The 20,731-nt window shown below is 38.9% G+C and overlaps 1 protein-coding gene and 1 long non-coding RNA gene across 4 annotated transcripts in view; both read left to right on the forward strand.

Annotated features, from left to right (window-relative positions):
- The first annotated feature begins 1,322 nt into the window (after positions 1-1,322).
- Positions 1,323-15,927, forward strand: LOC137979414 (uncharacterized). Of its 3 annotated transcripts, none has more exons than XR_011118326.1 (4): positions 1,323-1,779; positions 2,452-2,519; positions 3,219-5,713; positions 15,811-15,927. It is a non-coding gene; the product is annotated as an uncharacterized lncRNA (long non-coding RNA). The 3 variants fall into 3 exon arrangements; XR_011118324.1 differs by lacking the exon at positions 15,811-15,927 and adding an exon at positions 9,282-10,490; XR_011118327.1 differs by lacking the exon at positions 15,811-15,927 and adding an exon at positions 9,532-10,490.
- A 284-nt stretch (positions 15,928-16,211) lies between these two features.
- The window catches only part of LOC137979537 (WD repeat-containing protein 64-like), a 53,093-nt gene continuing 48,573 nt past the window's right edge, over positions 16,212-20,731 (forward strand). Inside the window, exons 1-7 of the mRNA XM_068826807.1 lie at positions 16,212-16,450; positions 16,633-16,754; positions 17,393-17,501; positions 18,281-18,387; positions 19,503-19,532; positions 19,868-19,921; positions 20,643-20,699. Of these exons, the coding sequence (XP_068682908.1) occupies positions 16,297-16,450; positions 16,633-16,754; positions 17,393-17,501; positions 18,281-18,387; positions 19,503-19,532; positions 19,868-19,921; positions 20,643-20,699 (633 nt within the window). The 5' untranslated portion in view covers positions 16,212-16,296. The remainder of the gene's footprint in view (positions 16,451-16,632; positions 16,755-17,392; positions 17,502-18,280; positions 18,388-19,502; positions 19,533-19,867; positions 19,922-20,642; positions 20,700-20,731) is intronic.

The raw sequence follows: 20,731 nt of genomic DNA on the forward strand, positions 1-20,731 counted from the left end.
CAAACAACTCTCAAAAGATAACGGCCAGCAGAAAAGTTTAAGGTTACATCCCGGTTCTCCAAAAGAGGGTTTTACAAACTGACCTTCCCTGCCAAAATTGAGTCCAAATACATACCATAACTACTTTCAAAACGGCAAGTGGAGATTACTGTAGTACACAGCAGGCATCGAAAGGTGTATTTGTTCCGCTTTGGGTGTTTCTTTATTAAAGGCTAAGAATTTCGGTGTCAGTTAGTTTTCGCTTGCAAATAAAAGAGAAAAAATGGGTTGTCGGGGATAATCAGAACACTTGAAGCTTGGACGCGTCTTTCTTTTGTCAGCGACTGGTGCAAGCCGGGCTTCACTGATGTTACGCGCACAACCGCTTGCTCATACAAGATCGACAAAGGACAACTCCTGGCAAAACCTTTTCAATATTAAGTCCAAACTACAGCGCATAAGACAGCTGTGTCGCGGAATAGCTACATATAGATACTTTCCTATTCACTGACTCAGACTGGTGTACAATTTGTACATTCTCAACGGAGAAAATAGTGGGACGATTAACACAGCCGTGTCAAAGAAAACTTCAAATGCCCCGAGAATACACTAAAATGAAACCTGTAACGAAGAATTTCAAAAGCAGAGAGGGCCCCACAAAACAAATAGCTTCCTTTTAATGTCACAACGTAATTTTTTGTACGAAAAATAGCGGCAACTGGTGACCATTTCTCCAGGTTGTTTCCACGAGGCGGAGCCTAACGTTTGTCAGGTTGTGGCAATTCAATTTACCTTGTATTTTTTTCAAATTGAAGGAGTGGAAAACAACTGACACCATAACAACACGTAATTTCGTAAGATGTTGTAAAGCCTGTGAATAGGAAGTTCAACCCCTAAATTGCCATACACCCATTGATGTTGCAGCTATTTCATCACCGGTACTTTTTCATAATGTTCATTTCTAAGGTTTTAAGTGCGTACCCAACTGAAACAAAAAGAAACTATTTAAGCGAATCAAGGCCATCACTTTAAGCCACGAATGTATGGAAATTCGTAAACGTTTGATATAACTCAAGGTTTCGAAAATTCAATAAGGTCCATGAGGGCGCTGGAGTTTCAGCCAGGTGTAACGCTGATGTAACTTGATAGCTCCGCTCAAGAAGTAAGTCTCGAATGAAAAACAAAAGACAGGTCATTGACAAGCCTTGAGATATTTGACAATTATGTCAAAGTAAAGATCTTTTTACGGTTATTAGAAACACATGCAGATAATTTTAGCATAGAAAGAGGAAGCCTATAGTCAACTTCAGTAAACCCGATACAATTGAGGTTTTTTTTCCGTACTCGGCTTAGATCTTGCCCAAGTGCCTAATATTTCAGGGACTGTGCTAACAGCTGAGAAGGATTCGTGATAAAGCGAGTCTTTCACTCCTTGAAGAAACCTTTTCACCGACCGTTCGAAAACTTTGTATTGACGTACATATTGTTTTAAAAGCAATGATAATTAGTAGCCAATAAGACACGTCAAACATTTCAGCAATCGCCCGAATTAGAAAAATACACTCTTCAGGGTCTTCGTCTGACACGCAAGTGTTTAAACGAAGGGAGTCATTCCCGGATTTCATGCAATACTTAGACTGGAACAGTTGACTTCGAATACCTAGTCCAATTTCTTTCTTATGAAATTGTAAAAAATATTCAAAAGTACTCCTTGTCATGAAGCTCAGCAGTCAATAGATAGCGGAAATACGATCTTCTGCCGATATAAGACGGCGTTATTCCAGAGCCGACATTGACAAGGTGTGGTGTGAATTATCTAAGGAAAGAGTTTTGAGATTGAAAGAAAACCATTTATCTCCTGCAATGGTTTTCGAGTTAATTTAAAGCAGATTCCGACGACGTCTAATTCTGTAAAACTACGTTTTATAGCGATGATGACAAGAGCTTAGCTGTGATAAGCTTATCAGTGATGCATGGATTATCGCCATAATTGCTATATCTGATATACGGTTGCCCCTGAGAATACTTTTCAGAATAATGTTAACAGAAAAAATTACACTCTTAACGCCACATAATTTTTTTCAATACATTGAAGGCGGTAGGTAGGAAAAAGGGCCTCTTATTTCACAGTCAAACAAAAGGTATTAAGCAAGACCCCAAGTGGTATTAAGCAGAAAAAATTACTCTTAATGCCACATAATTTTTTTCAATACATTGAAGGCGGTAGGTAGGAAAAAGGGCCTCTTATTTCACAGTCAAACAAAAAGTATTAAGCAAGACCTCCCAGTCACTTAACCATTAGTTATCATAGCCATAGATTCCGTAAGGGGGTATCACGAATGGACAGCGAGAAGCATTATCCACCGATGTAACAGTTTAAGATGCTAAGGATGGAAAATGAGTATGAGATGATTAGACTTCTTCGTAACATTTTAATTTTTGGTAACAGTGAAGTATTTCTTGTCTTCATAGATAGCCGAGTTCTCGCTACAAATGACAAAGCAAAGTACACCTGGTGTCAAGACAAGACAGGGAAAAGGGTCGGTCTCGCGCTCTTAATTTTTAGATTTATTCGTAACACCAAGCTATAATCGATCCTTTCAGCAAACAAAGACTGTAGAAAGAATCATGCTTCCCTTAAACACAGTAGTTATTTAAGGCATTTGTTGAGTCAAAATGAAGTAAGCGCGTTCATTTATTCTCGAATGTTAAGGGCTCCAAATAAAACTAAAGGTTTTCACTTAGGCAAACAAAAGATGCTCACAAAATGCGAATGTTCTAACACACCTTTTTCGTTGAAAGAACAATGCGTGTCTCGAGGTTACTACGCGTTACCACACATCGCGATTCCATCAATTGTTTTTCAAATAAATAAAAATTTATTAGTTGCTGTTTCTTGCTTCCAGTCTAGCTCAAGTTAGAGCAAAGGACACACTTCAATCGGCTTCAAATTTAATTTTAACATCAAAAGTTTACTAGAAGCCTAATCTCCCTCCCCCTGTAATACTTTCATGTCAATGTGTACTCCTCAGTACTAGTTTTTTGAATTGAGCCATCACGAAACCGAAACCAGTGATAATCTGATGGAGCCGTGTTTCTGCCAAAGGCGCTCACTGGTGTGCAGGCCAAGAAAAAACTGAAAAGCATACATTGTACAAGCCCTTTAAAGATCTCATTGCGAGCTTTCGTCTGCGTTTAACAAAATATTCAAGCTTCTATTTATTGTGTGAATTCCTTAGGTCTCGCATTTCGTGATGAATAGTATCTTCTGCAAGGTGTCCTGTCGCGGTCAAGCTGAGAGGCATACCAGCAGGGCACCAGACATAGTGCAGCTGTTCTGCTATGAAGTCCCGGTACTGCGTCTGATGGCATGTGGATATACTGTATTAAGTAACAGATGGTCTGCTCAAAGCAATGTTCTGAACACGTACGCTCTACATTAAAAGGGCCGCCTTTATAGGCAAGTTTTAGTAAGGTCAACGAGCATATTTAAACAAGCTTAAGAGTATCGAGAGTATAGGAATAGGCCAGCCTATCTAAACTACAGAACACCAACATCAATTATTTGTACGAACTCTCTAGCTTATTAAAGGATGGAGTTTTTTTTTCCCCGAAGTACGGACCTGCATAAACGATTTTTGTCTAGCCGCGTTTGACATGAACAATAGAGAGACTCAAATGCCCCTCGTTCCGAAAATATTGCGAATAATTTGTTCTCCCAGAAGGTATAGCATTTCCGTTTTTTCATGCTAATGCTATGAAGTGATCTGCGTGAAATTAGAGATGATTTCTTGCTACTCGAAAAATAATTCATATGAAGTTATCTCTTTCCTACAGCGCAGGTCATTAATTGCTCACAAGGCCAACACATTTGCAATTTCCCCGCCCTCCAGGCTCCCACAAGTACATTTCTGGTCAGTGATATTCACATCGTTTTGTTCAGACAGTGAAGTGAGGGCTTATTTGATGCTTCGTTACCACATTTCTCACCCAAAACTGTTCCTCAACAATACATCTTTATTTAGTGAATCCTTTACGTCTCTACTACTTTTCCCCTGTGAGGAATTAATTACAAGGGCGTTTTTGCAGGTAAAAGGAAACAAACACCACTACACACGCCAAAGAATGTGAAAATAAACTTGTCTTCCCCCAAAACAAACACCCGTTTCCCACTTATTACCTCTCAATTCGTTTGTGTTCAGTTTTCAGCTAAGTCCTACGCACTGAAACTGGATGGCAAAGATAATCATTCGAAGTGACCGTCCACTGAAATTCTATTTCTTTCTTTAAGACAATATTTGTGAAAGATAAAGGAAAAAATGGTACACGTATTCACAGAAGACGACCTCGACAGTAACAAACACAGGAAATGTTCTATTTCGAATTTACTGCTTGAAAAACCTGGCATACAAACAGGGCAAATGACTTTAAATGTTTGTTTGTCACGTCTCACATACCCCTTCATATTTCCTGGTTCCTCGCCGCGCTTTATTTTACGCAAAACCAGTAGTATCATTACATGTGGGCAAACACGAAATAAAATATTACAGTGCGTTAGAAAACTTGCCAATCCTTTACCCCTGCGACACACAAACAAATGGCATCGCTGAATTATTAAACTAAATGTTCGTTAATGGCATGTGGGCGTAGGTACCGCGGATGCACCCCAAATCTCTGATACAATGAAACTTCTCAAATCTTTTCCTCCCATGAAAATCTCCCCATTGAATATTCACGTCCATTTGTATCTTTGGAGCAAGCAGGTCTTAAGTATTTGCAATGAGCTAAATAAAAACACTGGCCTTCGTTATCGCAAGAATGTATACCCTTGAAACTAGTGTTTACTTCCCCCTCGAGAAAATGTTCAACTCCCCGGGGCTTGACATTTTACACATGGCGGTTCCACTGATAACAGTGTGTGGTGAAAGGAAGAGTGTACCAACGGGCCTTTCTGATCCTAAGCTTTAACCCGGCTTAAGCTAGTTCCACTTCGTCACTCGGTAGACAGGTGGTAACACGCATCTACGGGAAGAAAAAAACATTTCGTGTCAAAAAAATGAATACCAACAACCGTTTATGGCTTTCTGAGATGACACATCGTTTCGACGCAAGTGTGGTTGACAACGGAAATATTTCATTTCTGTTCAATGTTGCACGGGAGGAACTCAACAATCTGCTTTACCAAACGGAAAATCATCATCTCAATGGCAACCAGTCAGCTGAAAAAGTTTTCTTGCGTGAGAAAAGCTCATCCCCTCTATTCGTTACAGAATGTATTTAACGAATGGTTGCATTTCCACTTTTTGTTTCAATTACATGCGCCTGACCCAGGGAATCCGGCCTGGAGTACAGTCTTCGAAAAGACAAAAAAATGTAATTTTTTCCTAACCACACGCGACAAAGAAGCTTTCTTTAGATTTGGAAATACATGCATCTCTCAATGGCCGTTTCACAGCAACTGAAACTGAATAGTTTATCAAATAACAAAATGCAATGACATTTACAGCAGGCGCAGACAAGGCTTTGAAACTACTCGACGAGAAGTATTAGTTGGAAATGAATCAGATATAAATACTACTCTTCTGAAAAGAAGCGACTCAGTGCTTGTACGAAGGGTATGTGTACAGGAAGAAATGTGTCGGAGTGTACAGTCAAACAGAAAAGCCTTTGGATTCATATTCATTTTAACTTTATGAAGCTGATTAAACTGTCCAAACTGAGGACAAAGACGTGGGTAGGTATACATACTGGTTAATTAACGGAGTCTCTCTCTCCGAGTGAAACAAATCTGTTGTTGTAAGCTAAGCCAGGGACAGTTAAGTTTGGTTTATCACCTTTTTGACAGAAAAGGAAACGATCCAACCCGTTTTAGATATTTACACTTTCCTGGCTGTGGGCAGAATATGTTATTCTTGCGTGGTTTCATCATGGCTTGAATTGTCAGTAGCCACACAAGAATTCCGTGTTGAGATTTACATGCATCGTGCCTTTTTCTAGGAAGAGTTTTCCTTTATTGCTGATTGCGTTTCAAAGCGATTGGATTTCGTTACCTGTAACAAATAAAGAATGCCGCGTGAAAAGAACACCCAGAAATATCTGGTAAAACAAAGTCACTGGCTTTCAAAAGCGAGTCCTTAACGAAGTTCCATGGTTTTGGCGCTGAATGTTAGGTGACTCCACTTTCTCACCGAAAACAGTGTCCACCAGCGCTTGAAGCAATAGTCGTTTGGAAAAGTGTTTTCCATTTTTGCATGGTTTCAAAGATGCTTTAAGTTTAGGTTACTATAGATCACACGTTTATGTGAGAAACTTAGACCGCACCATGATGTGTCTCGGACTGTCAAGCTTTCATTGTTGGTAGACAACAGCTTCTCAAGCGGGTGATATGCTTCCCCAGTGTGACGCTTTTCCCATGAGTTTCGATTGCCCTATGATTGTACTACAGTGAGGACACAAATAATTTACCAGACCGTGTTGTATGCTTGTGTCTAAATGGGAAAGAGAGCTTTTTAGAGATTTCTGTTGCTGTTTCAGACTTTGTCATATGTCTAATCCGCGGTTCTTTGGAGTTTAAAATTCAAGATGCGTCGTAATTGTTTTACAGTTCAGAAATCATCTCACTTAGGAATATGTACTTTCTTCCACGTCTAAAATATTATGTTCTAAGGGAAGAACTACGTCCGCAAATTTATTCCTTTACTTTCTCACTAAAACTGATAAAAAGGCGAGCAGAACTTCTTTCTAGCATTTCTCTTGGCCAATGTATCAGTCGTGCCAAGTCAATGCCGTTCAATTTCAAGAATAACCGGTTACTGGCGGAGAAAACCCTAAAAACGTTTTGAAAAGGACACCCTCAATAACAGTTTTATTAGGCTTTGCTATCCTCACTGGCTTCCACAAAAGGCAACCACGCAATCGCAATTAAGGACAAGATACGTATCTAAATTCTGATTTGACACAGGAACCCGGCAGCGAAAATCTTCGGTGGAATATGTGTTCGGGAGAGTCAAACTGGTCTAAGAATTTCGGTTCTACGTTGCCAGACTGCTGCAGATTTCTTTACTAAAACATCACCTAAAAGATTCGCAACCCAGGGAAAAGTAGTCCCGTTTTTGGAAGGGATATTTTGCAATTTTTGGCACTTAAAAAGGTCACCTAGTAGTTTCAGATGAGCAAATGGTTCGGTTGGAAGTTCTTGGAAGATGAGGTTCGGCTAGCAATTTCTAAAAATTTCGGACACTTCAATTTTCAGATACGATATCCGCACAGATTAGACAGTCTTTATACATTACAAGGTGCTTAGAAATGTCTCTCAAAGGCTTTTGGCTTGCCCTTAATATGAGTATCGGCCACTAAATTCCAACGCATAAAATTGTCTTTCATGATGTGGGAGCCTTTGACCCCCAAGTACTCTGTGAAAATAGCATTATCAGTTGGTGGGCTAACCCCAAAAATGTCGAATTAATGAAAAGAAAATGACCCACATGACATTTCGGAAGAGCGGGAGAATGCCTGTACACTGTACGCGGCAGAACTGAAATTTTGCCATAGATCGACTAACGAGTTCCTTTTCACGATCGACACCTGATGCAATTTTGGAAGGAGATGACGTTTCAAAGAAATAGTTTCGCCGCATAAGCACTAAACTAACAAACACCATTTTTCAGTCGGCAGTATTCATGTTTAAACTGATGGTGTTAACATTTCTAATTATTTCCGCGCGTGTTTATTTTCTTGCGCTGCTTGACGTTAATTAAACTTTATTTGTTTCCTAGGCTTTGTGGTTTCTTCAGAAATGAAGAGAATTTTCTTAGAGAGCCGGTAACAAAGAAGTTAATTAATTCATCAGTTTCGAAATTTTCAATGAGGACAATGTAAACACACGAGATTGATGTAAAACGATGTCATTAGTCTTTTAGATTGTACTTTCTTTTAACAGTGACTCTAGCTCAAACCTCCCCTCTCAAAAGTTTAAAATAACTCTTGAAGCAATCAAACTGACATAATCTTGTACTTTGCGAGAAATTCGATGCCTCACAATCTATCTTGCCCTTTTAGTGTTAATTGTATTATTCCGGTATCATCAAAGGGATTCTCTAAGAACGACCCACCAAAACGCTACAGTAGCTTAGAGAAGACACCATGTAATCAATCCTTTAAGAAACTCTACAGATAAGAAAACCTCTCAAATATAATAATACGATTAGGTCCTTGAAGCGATATCCAACAGCCTCTAACTCCACTTTGAATGACACTCAAAAGAAACAATCTTATCAAGCTTTACAGACAAAAAGTTGAAGAAAGCCGCTCCTTTGTTTCTGATGAGGCTAATTTAAAACTGGATAAAGCGCTGAGACAGGAATTAAATTCATTTAAGTTGTCTTTCTATGGACACAAAGGCTCCTTTCGATTCAATACAACTGGTAGAATTTGAGAAGAGAGGGATTTATCTTTATCGTATTATTCACTAGACCCAGTGAATAGTTGCGTCGATAACTCAACAAAGAACTCCGCCTACCGCGTATTTTGGCTGGTAACCAACGACGCAAGCAATGTTTAAAAAAAGCTTTCAGTGGAAGCAAAGTTGACCGTGTGTAAAACTAATCAAATTAAAGTGTTAGTTCCAAAAGCGCAATATGATGAAGTGGAAACTAAAGATAAGACTTTTTCCAGAAAGATGCTATTAAACCGTCCCTTTTGGAGATGTTCACTCAGTTCTGTAATATACATAAACATAAATACCATGTTTTTAAGATACGCTTTCATCTTAGAGTAGGGCTATCGCGGAAGTCATTATTTCATCTGAATCACGGCTTACAAAGGGTCAAACTTACGCTCCTGTTAAACTCTCAAATACCGTTTCGAATCATGAAGCAATCAGCAAAGCCACAAATGTCAACAACTAGAGACCAGGTAAGTCAAGGTGTGTTACAATCCGCAAACAAGCGAACTATCATCATCGCTCAGTCGCGACCCTCGACTGTGATGAGTTTCCCTTGATACTGCTGCGGAATAACCCACAAAATACTAGTCATGGGTGGTCGGTTCATTGGCTCAAATGTCCTATTTAGAATGAATTTGGCAAATGGCCTAACTCTATTGGTTTTGAAAGAGCCGGATTAGTCGCTAAATAGTAATTAATATTCATCCGCTGAATAGAGATACCCACCCTTCAAACAACCGAAGCATGGCCCATGAAAGCAAGTCCCCTATGTTAAGTAGCACAGAAATATTGAACCGGAAGATGCATATTTTAGGTCTTTGGATGGAGCGCTACACAAATATAATTTTTTTTTTACTAGGCTGGGATGCGTGAAATTCAGAAAGAGAGAGATAGAGAGCAACAACAAGAACAACAATTGCGGAGTTCTTATTGTAGACTATAATTACTATGACCCAACCCAGTCCCTCCGTACCTGAGGAAAACTATCTTTCTTCCCACTTCCCGTTCATTACTTTTGTGATGTATACGTTTGTGAACTAAAACCTGAGTGTTTGTGAAATTTCACAGTTGTAAAAATAATTTTTATACTGATTTTGATTTTGTTGTAGATACGTCCTTGTGACTTTGTGAGATACTGACAGTAAGGGAAATTTGCACAGAGACCATGCACCAAAAGATTAATCAAAAAGAAAATGTTAGCCATGTAACCAGATTTAATCCATAGCATACTTTCAGTATTACATTATGTACAACATGTATGTATGGGCATAGAAATGAGGTGGCTTAACAAAGTATAAAGTTATCGGAGGTTAGCTTTGCAACTTCGTTTTCTGACAAACTAAACGTGATTTTAGAAGATATTATATATTGCTTGAAAATCATATAAAAAACCTTTTTAGCGCCGGCCCATTATGTCCCTTATCTCAATGCATGAGCATGGTGAACACAAAAAGCTTGTCTGGAAAGCAAGTGCATGCAGCAAAATTGTGTCGACAATTTAGCATTATTGCCAAAACAAGAGCTTGGGCAGCTAAAAAGTGCAAAAAAGGTTATTTTGAGGACTTGTATGCAGTACACAAGTTTCACCAGTGCATCATTCTAGTGAGGAAAAAGGTCAAGTATTCAACCCTTTCAAGGTCATAATAAGCACTTAACGACTGGCCCAAAGGGCAACAGTGAGTTTTGTTTCCCCGAGACCCCCAATGATCCCCGGGGCAAAGCCGAGGGGAACATTGAGGGTCGAGGGGAAACACAACTCACTGTTTCCCGTGGAGCCAGTCATTAAGTGTGTTTTGTTATACCTCCCAACTCAAAATAAAACAATCATGAAGGCATTTTACACGGAATTTGCCGCTGTTTTAAAGGTGCATCTCCTGATCACGTGCGAGTCGAAAGTTTAAGTCGTTGTTTCCCCAGGGAGTTAATGAGTTTTTCTTCGCCTTGGGGAGTTAGTGAGTTTTGACCCATGACACGATCTACTCCAATCGGAAAACATATTTGAGTTTGGAGGCATAACAATTCACTTTGTTGAGAGCTCTGAAATATTTAACAAAGTTCAATGTGCACAACGTACGGCAATAATAATAAAAGTTAAAAAAATGATCGTCCTTCAAATGAGAATTTATGAAAAGAGTGCATATTCAGTCTTCATGTCGACGTTGATGTGGCCATGGATACAATGTGGTGAGAGGGTCGGGTGGACCAAAATTCAGTTTACTTGAATGAGGTGGCACAGATCTTGAGGGGGCATGTTTGACACAGCTGGGCCAAAACGACAAGATGCATCACCAGAAATCTGATGAAACGCAAGCTCAAATAAGACATATGAAATCTTTTTCTCTGCAATGATTCTTCTTCTTTGGTCAAGACTTGCAAGCCTTCCTGCAATATACAGACTAAAGCTTGTGTCTACATCGTTTGAATGAGACCCGGGGAATGAGATGCGTCTTGAGGTTCCTTCAGGGCTTTCATGCATTCATTCACCAGTTCTTGTTGGCTGGTATACACTCCATGTTTCAGCTTTTGCTTCTTTGTAGCTACACTTGGTGTCTTTAATGGTTCCTGGGGATCATCAGATGGGTCAATAATCTCCACAAAACTCTTCATACTATCCCTTCTCTGTCTTGCATTCATAGAGGGCACTAGGAACTGCAGGGCACTCCAGAAAATCCAGGTTGGCATGTAAAGGTCATCCGTGCTCTGTCCAGATTTCATAGTATTCTCTCTTTTAATATTTTGGCCAAGCACGTGAAGGAGGGAAGTCAGCTCGCCATTCTATAAGCCAAGAATGTTCTGAAATACGTAAAAACTCATTTTGTTATTCATTGGGCCATGCTTGTAGCTACAACTATTCACTTTAATTTATATGAGATCTCATTGGAGAGTATTTCTTCCTGAAGTAAAATGAATTACGCTGTCAAAAAGAGACGCTTGAATTTTATGATTTGACGTGCAACATTTTAACCAAACAAAAAGAAAAGCGAGGTCTCTCACTTGCACTCTTTTTAAAAGTGCCCTGAACTTCGTTCTCTCGCGGGAAAATGTTGGATTCTGCTTCCAAAAAATATAAAGGTGAATGGACAAGCCGAAACCCTACGCAAGAGTACTAAAAACAAACGCACACTCACACCGAGACACACCGCGCACCGGTGGCTCAGTTGGTTGAGCACCGGGCTGCCATGCGGGAGGTCGTGAGTTCGACTCCGGCCGGACCAACACTCAGGGTCTTTAAATAACTGAAGAGAAAGTGCTGCCTTTGTAATTACATCCGCAAATGGTTAGACTTTCAAGTCTTCTCGGATAAGGACGATAAGCCGGAGGTCCCGTCTCGCAAATAACTTCCATGTTCATTAGTTCCCTGTGGGACGTTAAAGAACCCACACACTATTCGAGAAGAGTAGGGGATGAAGTTCCCGGTGTTGTGGCTGTCCTCTGTGTGTATATAGGTGGGTATAGCAGGTCCACATCAGCTGAATAGCTGCCAAAACTTCAACCTGCTTAAACAAATAAATAACAAACAACAACCTACATATTATCAAGGAAGAAGCCGGTGCCTTACCTCAATTTCGGATTTGGCTTTGGCCGTCACTTCCCTATTGTGGTATTCTTTCACGGAAACATTCCAGAGGAAAGGTCTTGGCCTCATATAAGTCAATAAGTTCAAAAATTTCCTCATGACTCCACTTCTTTTCACAACCTTAGCGTTGTCCTTGGACCACGAATCCGACGCCATATTATGTTGTTCTTTTTTATCTGAGCCCGCGGACCGCAAAACTCTCGTGCGCGGCCAAACGAGACAAAACTCTCGAGAACAAATTCGATGAGAGCTCTCGAGAGTCGATGAGGGGTGCTGGCCAAACGAGAGGGAGAGTTTCAACTCTCGTCAACTCTCGCTCTCGTTTCGCCAGGGCTAAGGGGTCATTACAAGCAGTGTTCACGGCATCGGAAACCGTTCATCACAACTGCATCGTTCCCACCGGAATCGAATTTTCACCCCTGAGGTGCTATCTTGCCCATCTTGAGAATGGTTCCTTGTCAGCATTCGATTCGATTATAATGATAAGAAAAAGAGGCCAAATATTTTACTTTCAGGACAAGCATTTTCTTCCGGAAGCTCGGAAGCTCGGCTAAATATTTCACTTTCAGGCCCGAGGAAGATATGAAGAGAGACCAAAGATTTTAGGCCCAGGGAGGCTAGGAAACGAGACCAAACATTTTACTTCCAGGCTCGGGGAAGATAGGAAGTCAGGCTGCATATGTTCACATCCAGGCCCAAAGAGCAAGTTAAGAAGCGAGGCCAAAAGTTTTACTTCCAGGCCCAAGGAAGCTAGGAATCGAGGTAAAACATTTTACTTCCAGGCCCAATGACGCTGGGAAACGAGGCCAAGTATTTTACTTCCAGGCCCAAAGAAGATATGAAGCGAGTGCATGACCTAAAACAATAGTACATCAGCACTCATTAAAGGAGCCAATGCTACTGGCAATGCACCTATATCAGTTTTGAAAGTTTACCGGCATCCATACTTTATTATTGTCTGTTTTTTTCTTAGACTTTCTGTTGTATAACTAACGCCTTTGGCACTGATGGGGACTTAATCATGTGTCAACTGATTTTAATCTAGTACTATAACATCATTTTCAAAAGGCCACCGATGTTTGGTGTGACATCCATCTGAGAATATGTACAGTGTCTTTACCGACTAAAACGGTACTGTGGTCAGTTTTAGCTTTAGCGGTGCGGTATTTTGGAACAGGTTTCCTTCAGATCACTGACTGGCAGATATGCCATCCCTGATCAACTGAGTCAGACTATCATCTTATGTAAGCCATGTACTTTTTGTTGTTTCAACAAAGAAATTGGACTCGACTCCGTTTTCGGACTTCAGACTTTTTTTTCATTTTTACTTTTTTTCGGGGCGCGCTCTAGCTGCGCATGCGTAAGATTTCTCTGTCTCGAAGAAGGCAGTTCAAGTGGGATTCGAACTCGGTACCTCTTACTTCAGAGGCAATCGCGATGCGCACGAAACCACGGAAGTCTACGTGACAGATTAACGGGGAAATATGTATTAAAGAATTGAGTGCGTGACCGCAAACCAGTTTTTGTGTTTTCGTTGCATGCAATGCAATATCCGGTTTAATATCGTATGACTCTGTAACAGATCTCGCAATTTTATAATTCTCCCAGTACTGTTAAGAAAAAGTATTAAATATTTTTAAATATCATCGTAGAGACTTGCAAAGCATCTGTTTTCTGGTTTTGATTGGAATCAATGTCGTTAACAACAGTTTTAAATGTAAGCAAATATCCACGATCGCACTTAACCCTATTATTGGGTCACGAAATGGACTTGAGACTTTGGACTACGGTAAATGGATATTTACCAAGATATTTTAACATAAAAACCCCCACTGAAATACTGTGAACTTAAAGGAAGTCGGCTAAAAGTCCTTCGAACAAAGTGAAGGCTACCCATAGCCTCTTGTTTAAGTTGTTTTTAAGAGTAGATATAGATAGGAATTGGGATAGGAATGAAGTGGGTAGTTTCTAAAGGAACAGTGGTGCTGCGTCGGTGGGGAAGTAGTATACAAAAATTTGGTTTTATCAACGGAGTTGATAATGTAAATTGGCCACCGTACAGAGATTCTAAAAGCTGACGTTTCGAGCGTCATCCCTTCGTCAGAGCGAATCGAGGAATTATGGGTTACGTGTAGTTGGTATACTGAACTTAGTGTATGACGTAACTGATGAATTTACCGTGTTAAAGAAAAGTTCACATACATACATACCTATATTCATACTCGATACATAATATATATTGTTTAAATCATGTTAAATCGAGCTTGATGATAAACTTTCTTTATTATTATTATTATTATTATTATTATTATTATTATTATTATTTCTATTACTATTTTTATTCATTCATTTTATTTACTCCATTTCATAAATATTACAAGAATACCAACGGACCCATCATGAAAAAAAACAATGGACGAGGGTCATAACATTAATTAGTAAGGCCTGGTTCACAGGTCCGATACAAACAAAAACGCAAACGCAAACGCAAATGAAGCCACACGTCCAATGCACACTCAAGGGAAGTGAGACACACAGTCTACTTTCCAAGATGGTGGACTGGAATGAACGAGTGTGTTTTCCAGTTCCAATGCCTTGCTTTTTGTGTCAACGGTATTTAGCACTGGGGTCCTAATTGGGGACACCGATGTACAGAAATCAAATCAAATTAAATTCTATTCATATCAAATCGTACGTTGGTTTTTGAGCAGAGGAGAGGGCATAACCTCTTGGAGTAGAGTAGAGAACCAACAAACTTTATATTAAGTTTCATTACGACAAGTCACAAGGGACAAGAGTTTGACAAATTTGGACTGAAGGTTGCATCATTTGTAAGATGGTGGAATTTCGGTTATTCCCGTTTTCATGCGAGCCCACGCACTTATTCACCACATCACTAGCACGGTCATTGGTTCGACTCTAGTTCAAGCCTGCATTTGCCACCTCAAGTTGCCTATCTGACGGTGATGATTTTAACAGCTTTCAGCTCATGAAGAACAAGGAAAACAAGACAACTCGACAAGTTTATAGAAAGTTATGTTTGTTAACCACAAAAATGTCCTGTCCTTCTCATCTTTGGATGAAGCCAAAGTTGCTGAAGTAGTAATGAAATATCACAACAAATCGGAACGTATGGGGAGCTTCACACCTTCCATCCTCTCTTGCTTATCTGCCAGCAGGTACAAAACACAGGTCACAGGTCATTGTTTTACCAATACAGAACGTATCCTGAACATTCATAAAAGCTAAAAGTTAGCTTTATGAATGTTTAGGATACTTTCTGTATTGGTGAAACAATGACCTGTGACCTGTATTTTGTAGCTGCCGTCTGCAAAACATGCAATTTCCTCATATAACGCACGAAGAAGATCCTTTGCCACCATCTCCACCAGTTTTTTTTTTTTCAGTGAGCCACGCAATACAAAGAGGAAAGCTGAAAAATCACTGATATAAGCTTACAAAGAATTGAGCGATATGCGAACGTGTCATTTGAGAAACTAAATATTTTAAGCAAGAGCCGATACAACGTCGATTTAATTTTAGTGGTGTACACCACTGGTACACCACTAAAATCAACACCAATAAAATCAAATCTACGTTGTATCGGCTCTTGCTCAAAATACTTAGTTTCTCAACTTGTTATGACGCCGATCAGATCAAGCCACTGATCCAACGTACACCGACAGGAAGATTGCGCACGGTTGCTTGCTTCAAAACTCTGTCATTTGAACATTTCAACCGTTGTAGTTCGCAGATACTTTTTGAAGTTATTCAGCGTTAAAGTTACCTCTTTATGTTTTTAAATTTGCAGTACTCACAGTGTACCAAATAAAAAAGGAGACCCAACCCAACGGTTGTGGTCGGTTTTCCTGTCTCTCGGTGATCTGCTTGAAACTTGCTGTGCTCGTGTTGTTCGCGCAGGTAATGAATAAAAGTCTTGTATTCTTCCGGTTATCTCGCATCTGTGTACTATAAAAAGAAACTTAGCTACGAATAGCTATAACATACGTCTTTGAAATCCAGTAAAATACGTTTAAAATGAACAGAAAGACCGAAAACTAATTCCGAAAAATGCTAAATTTTACCCTCGCATGCTGCTGTTCTTTCCCGCCGAATTCTCTCTTATAACGTATCCTGTGATTGGTTGTTTTTTATTCTCGCGACAAAAGAATATTTGTCATTGGTTTCTTTTAACTGCTCATGTTGCTTGTTGCTGTGGTGATAAGCCATGTCTGTCTGACATGGGCCGTTTCCTCGAGCACTGCATGAAAGAATAACAAGTACATGAACGATAGTAATGTTCTCCAGACAAAGCTCTCGGCCTTATACTGTCGGGAGCTTCCAAGCAAAGCTTGCTTTATTTGAGCAATTTATTCAAGAATTCACTTACGTGGACGAAGAACTCAACCCTGAAGAACGGCAACAAATCTTGCAAGCACGTCTGACAAATGGTAAGTTTGTAAAACAAAAAAAAAAAAAGGAAAATCACTAAGCACTATTTAGTGTTTAACCGTAATTCCTCAAACCTTTTCATCGCTCTAAGCAGACGGAAAAGGGAATGCAATTAATTGTTTGCCATTTTACTAAGCGACGTCACGTAAATTATCGTATTTCGCCACTGTTTAATTTGTAGGTTACGAGCCTTTTTGTGAAGCCATTCGTAAGTTGTTTGGTAACGATGTTAGTACTCAAGATCTAAAAGCATTGTTCAGAAAAATCGCTCTCAATCCTGATGCACAAGTCGACTGGAGCGAGGTAAACCTAAAAATTGAGCTTAATTATTAACCTAATTACCTTTACTGTTTACATGCGTTTATGGGTGAGTGCTTATACCGTAGCACAAAACCCGTGTATTCCATGGAGTAACTGCGGAATGTTTTTTGGGATTAATTAATTTTAAAGAAGATATCATTTCGAAGTTAGATCTGTGTATTTTGTCATGTCAAAGCAGTCCATAATGCTCTATGAAGAGTGAAATGATAGAATCATTTAACTTCGTTTATCTCTGAATTTAATCTAATTTAATGCAGGATTAGAGCGAGTTTCAACCGAGTGTGGTGAAACCAAAACCAAAGTAATTACTTTGGCCAGTCAAAAAGGATGGAGACATTTCCAGTAAACCTATCAAAACTTGAAGTAATTACACATAGTGCGGGAAATTGGTTTTGGTTTCACTTCTGATTGGTTAAAAAAGTGACGCAAGAACTTTGAACCAATCACTGAGTGAAGTAATGCAAAACCAAAGCAATTCACTAATTACTTTCAACACTCAATTGAAAACCGCTCTAAAAGAAGTTGCATGTAAGTTAAGTTGTTTTCTTTTAAGGACATGGTATTGAAACACCTACTGAAAATGAAAAAAAATTGTTGTTGTTTTTATTGTTGAACTCTAGTTGTTTGGTATTGGTGGTTCCACTGATGAAGTTCCTGATTTGTTGTTAAATGAAGACACAACTTCAGTTATTACAACAAGCAAAAGACGATCTGTGGGGGAGGCTGGAGGTAACAATACACTTTCGCCAACTAGAAATCTTTGAACACGTAATTACTGCCGTTCCCTTTTAGTGGTTTATTTAAAATTTTTATCGTTTGGGTAGAATATCCTATTAGCCCCTGGCTATAACTTTTCTGCCAAAAACTCGCTCTAATAGGCAGTGGAGTAGCTTGTTGCATCTAATATCTGAGTATTTACCAATGCAACCATGTTACAACACAAAGGACAGACCTCCACTTCTGTAACTCCATGCTCTACTCTTTCCTTACGGTTTATAGGTTTTTTAACATCCCACAAGTTTACTCAGAAGCTCATGACCTTGAAGCATTTAACTCTGTTTTAGAGCTGGGGTTTTTTGAGTTTTATAATTTCCTTATTTGGATGTAATGTAGCTTGTGCATTTTCCCACGCATGCAGCATCGATCTTATTTTTGTCCATATATCCCCAGCTTTGTTCCAAGGAAAAGAGTTTCAAGTTACACACTTTAAGGTCATGTGCTTCTTGTTTACTAAAATAATTAGAGTGTCGTGAGGTCAGGGCCTACATTTTATTTATCCTTATTCAAGACCCTGAGTGGGTCAAGATATAGGGGAACTTAATTTTGGGCCAATAGTTTGTTTATGTGTAGGATTCTGAGAGAAAAGTCACATAACCTGAAGAAGTTTAAAAAGTCTGGGAATTGTTGCACTCTTTCAAAAAGTTCTGTTCCAAAAAAAAAAAAACTTTTCCCCCCAAGATATTTTGTTAAATGGAAGCTTTAACTGCAGACATCTTTTTATACACTAGGTGACAAGAAACGACGTGATGTTGTACAGTGTATTGTCCATGTTCCCAAGTATGATTTTTACATCATTGCATCACAAAAGGGGATTATTTGCCAGTGGAGCAGCCGGGTACAACCATCTTCTACTTAAGTTTGTCTTTGATTTTCCACTTACTTGAGCTTGTGGTGCAGGAGCCTTAAAGGGGCAGTGTCGCGCTATATTAATCAAACTTCATTTCAAACACTAAAAGACGTCTTTGCGTTAATGAAGACCAAAAAATAATGCTGTATTTTTGTTGCTAAAATACTGCATTCATAAATGGTGGCCAATAAATTATTCTTTTGTTTATGTGCGAATCACACCAACTAGCCTTGTTCTAAAGTAACCTTTTCTTTTGTTTTTCATTTGTGTTGCACAGGTGAGCTTAAGTGCTAATTTAGATTTTTTCTCAGTTCTGACCCAAAACAGCAAATTTAGCATGACGGTGCCTGCCCCTTTAAATAAAAATTTAGAGTTTTTTTCCTGGGAGAGTGTCAAGACATTTTTTCAAATGCAAAATGAAATCCTGTCATTGCATCCACAACATCCCTATGGCTTGAAGGTGATAATTGTAACAAGCATCTTGACTGAGGTTAGAAGTTGATTTTTTTCAAGTGTGTGTGGTCAGGATGGAAAGTCCAACCTATAGTCTGACTCGTACTCTTATTACAGGGAGGACACTCGAACCATGAACACTTGATATTTGTTTGTACATTTTTGTACAGACTATAGAATGTGGGCTTGTCCTTTTGACAAGAGTATTTAATGTTTTTACACTTACAAAATGCTATACATGTAACACTATATATCATAAGAAGAGCCTTTATTTCTTAGTCGTCGAAAAAGCAATGTACACAAAAATGTCAAGTGTTCACGGTTCAAGTGTCCTTACTGTAAAGGTCATTGTGAACATGTTTCCACTCTCCTGTGTGTGACAATAATGACTTTGCTGGAGGTGCAAATTTAATTCGCTGTATGCTGTGACAATGTACTTGAATACTTAAAGTACCTCCAGTCAACCAGGAAACCTGGAAATTATATGATATCATTTAATTGACTCTAATATCCGTTAATGTCAATGCTATAATATAAATTTGTCATCAGTTATACATCAAACCCTTGAAATGTACAGGTTCTCCTTCAAGTTTCTCCTTCATGGTGGTCAGTCGTTATTTACTATATGTATACTTTTCTTTCTTATACAGTTTCGTTTACAGTCTTGTGTTGATTTGAATGTGAGTAACATTTATTTTAGTTGTGATTCATTTTGAAAAAGCACCTACGCAGTCTCTCTTAATAACTTTTCCTTCCTTGAAGGGGGATGAATATTTTGATATAAGGAATATTCAGCACATTGCAAAAATGACATGTGGATTTCATTTGGTTATTTTTGAGTTTATTTCAGCCAAGGATAGAGTTTTGATTCATATTCCAAGCTAAACTATTTACCATGAAATTAATTTGGCATTTCAGTGTGCTTTCAGAAGGAAGCTGTAAAATTATAAATCCAGGTTGTTAGATTATATTATCCTCTACATGCTAGTTTTTTTCTTTCCTTTCTTTTTAACAGGAATCTTCTTGGGTAACAGGGTGTGGCTTTTTGCCTAGCTTGAGGAGAGTTGCAGTAAGTATTTCTTCAAATCACAAAGACTATAGACTGTATTCATAAATGGTGGCCAAGAAATTATTCTTTTGTCTTTTGTTACTAGCCTCACTTTGGAGCAAAATTCTTTTGAATTTTGTTCGTGCTAACGAGGTTTGTGAGGATGATTAGCATGAAGACAAAATAATAATTTCTTGGCCGCCATTTATGAATACAGTCTACTATGTAATTGAAAGGAGGCTTTATTTTAGACTTCATTGATTGGTGAAGTACCATGTCCTCAGCTGCTATTCTGTCACCTAGTTGCTGTATGATTGTTAGGTAAACCTCTTCAAAGTGTATCGGAAACTTTTGTTTGAAACTCAGTGGAGGAGAGAACAAATGAATGACTTAATAACAAGTTTGTTTGTATGCTGTGAAAAATATTAGTATTACAAAGAAAGTATGTTAAAACTTTCTACAACTTGGTTACACATTGCTGTGTTTGATACTGTGCATGACTGCCTTTCTTGAAGAGATGTAAGGAATTTACTGTACGTAATTTCCTCAGAGAGATTATTTCATAGAAGAATGGCACTGTAGTTAAAGTGGGCTTTGGACAGGTCAAAATTCCAATGTTTTTGGCATGAACATAAAACAAACAGACAGATAAGCTAGCTGGGTTGAGTATGAGGAAGTCAAGAGGTTGGTTCTATGCATCAGTGCAAGGGTGGTGAGTTATATTATCATTCATTTCCTTTAGGTAGCTTCTGAAAGGGCAGTTTCTTTATGGGACTACAGAGCAAAGAGAAAGCAGTTGGTATGTATATGCTTACTCACCAGTGTCGCATA

Source organism: Montipora foliosa, chromosome 12 (genome assembly GCF_036669935.1).
Source record: "Montipora foliosa isolate CH-2021 chromosome 12, ASM3666993v2, whole genome shotgun sequence".
Classification (NCBI taxonomy): Eukaryota; Metazoa; Cnidaria; class Anthozoa; order Scleractinia; family Acroporidae; genus Montipora; species Montipora foliosa.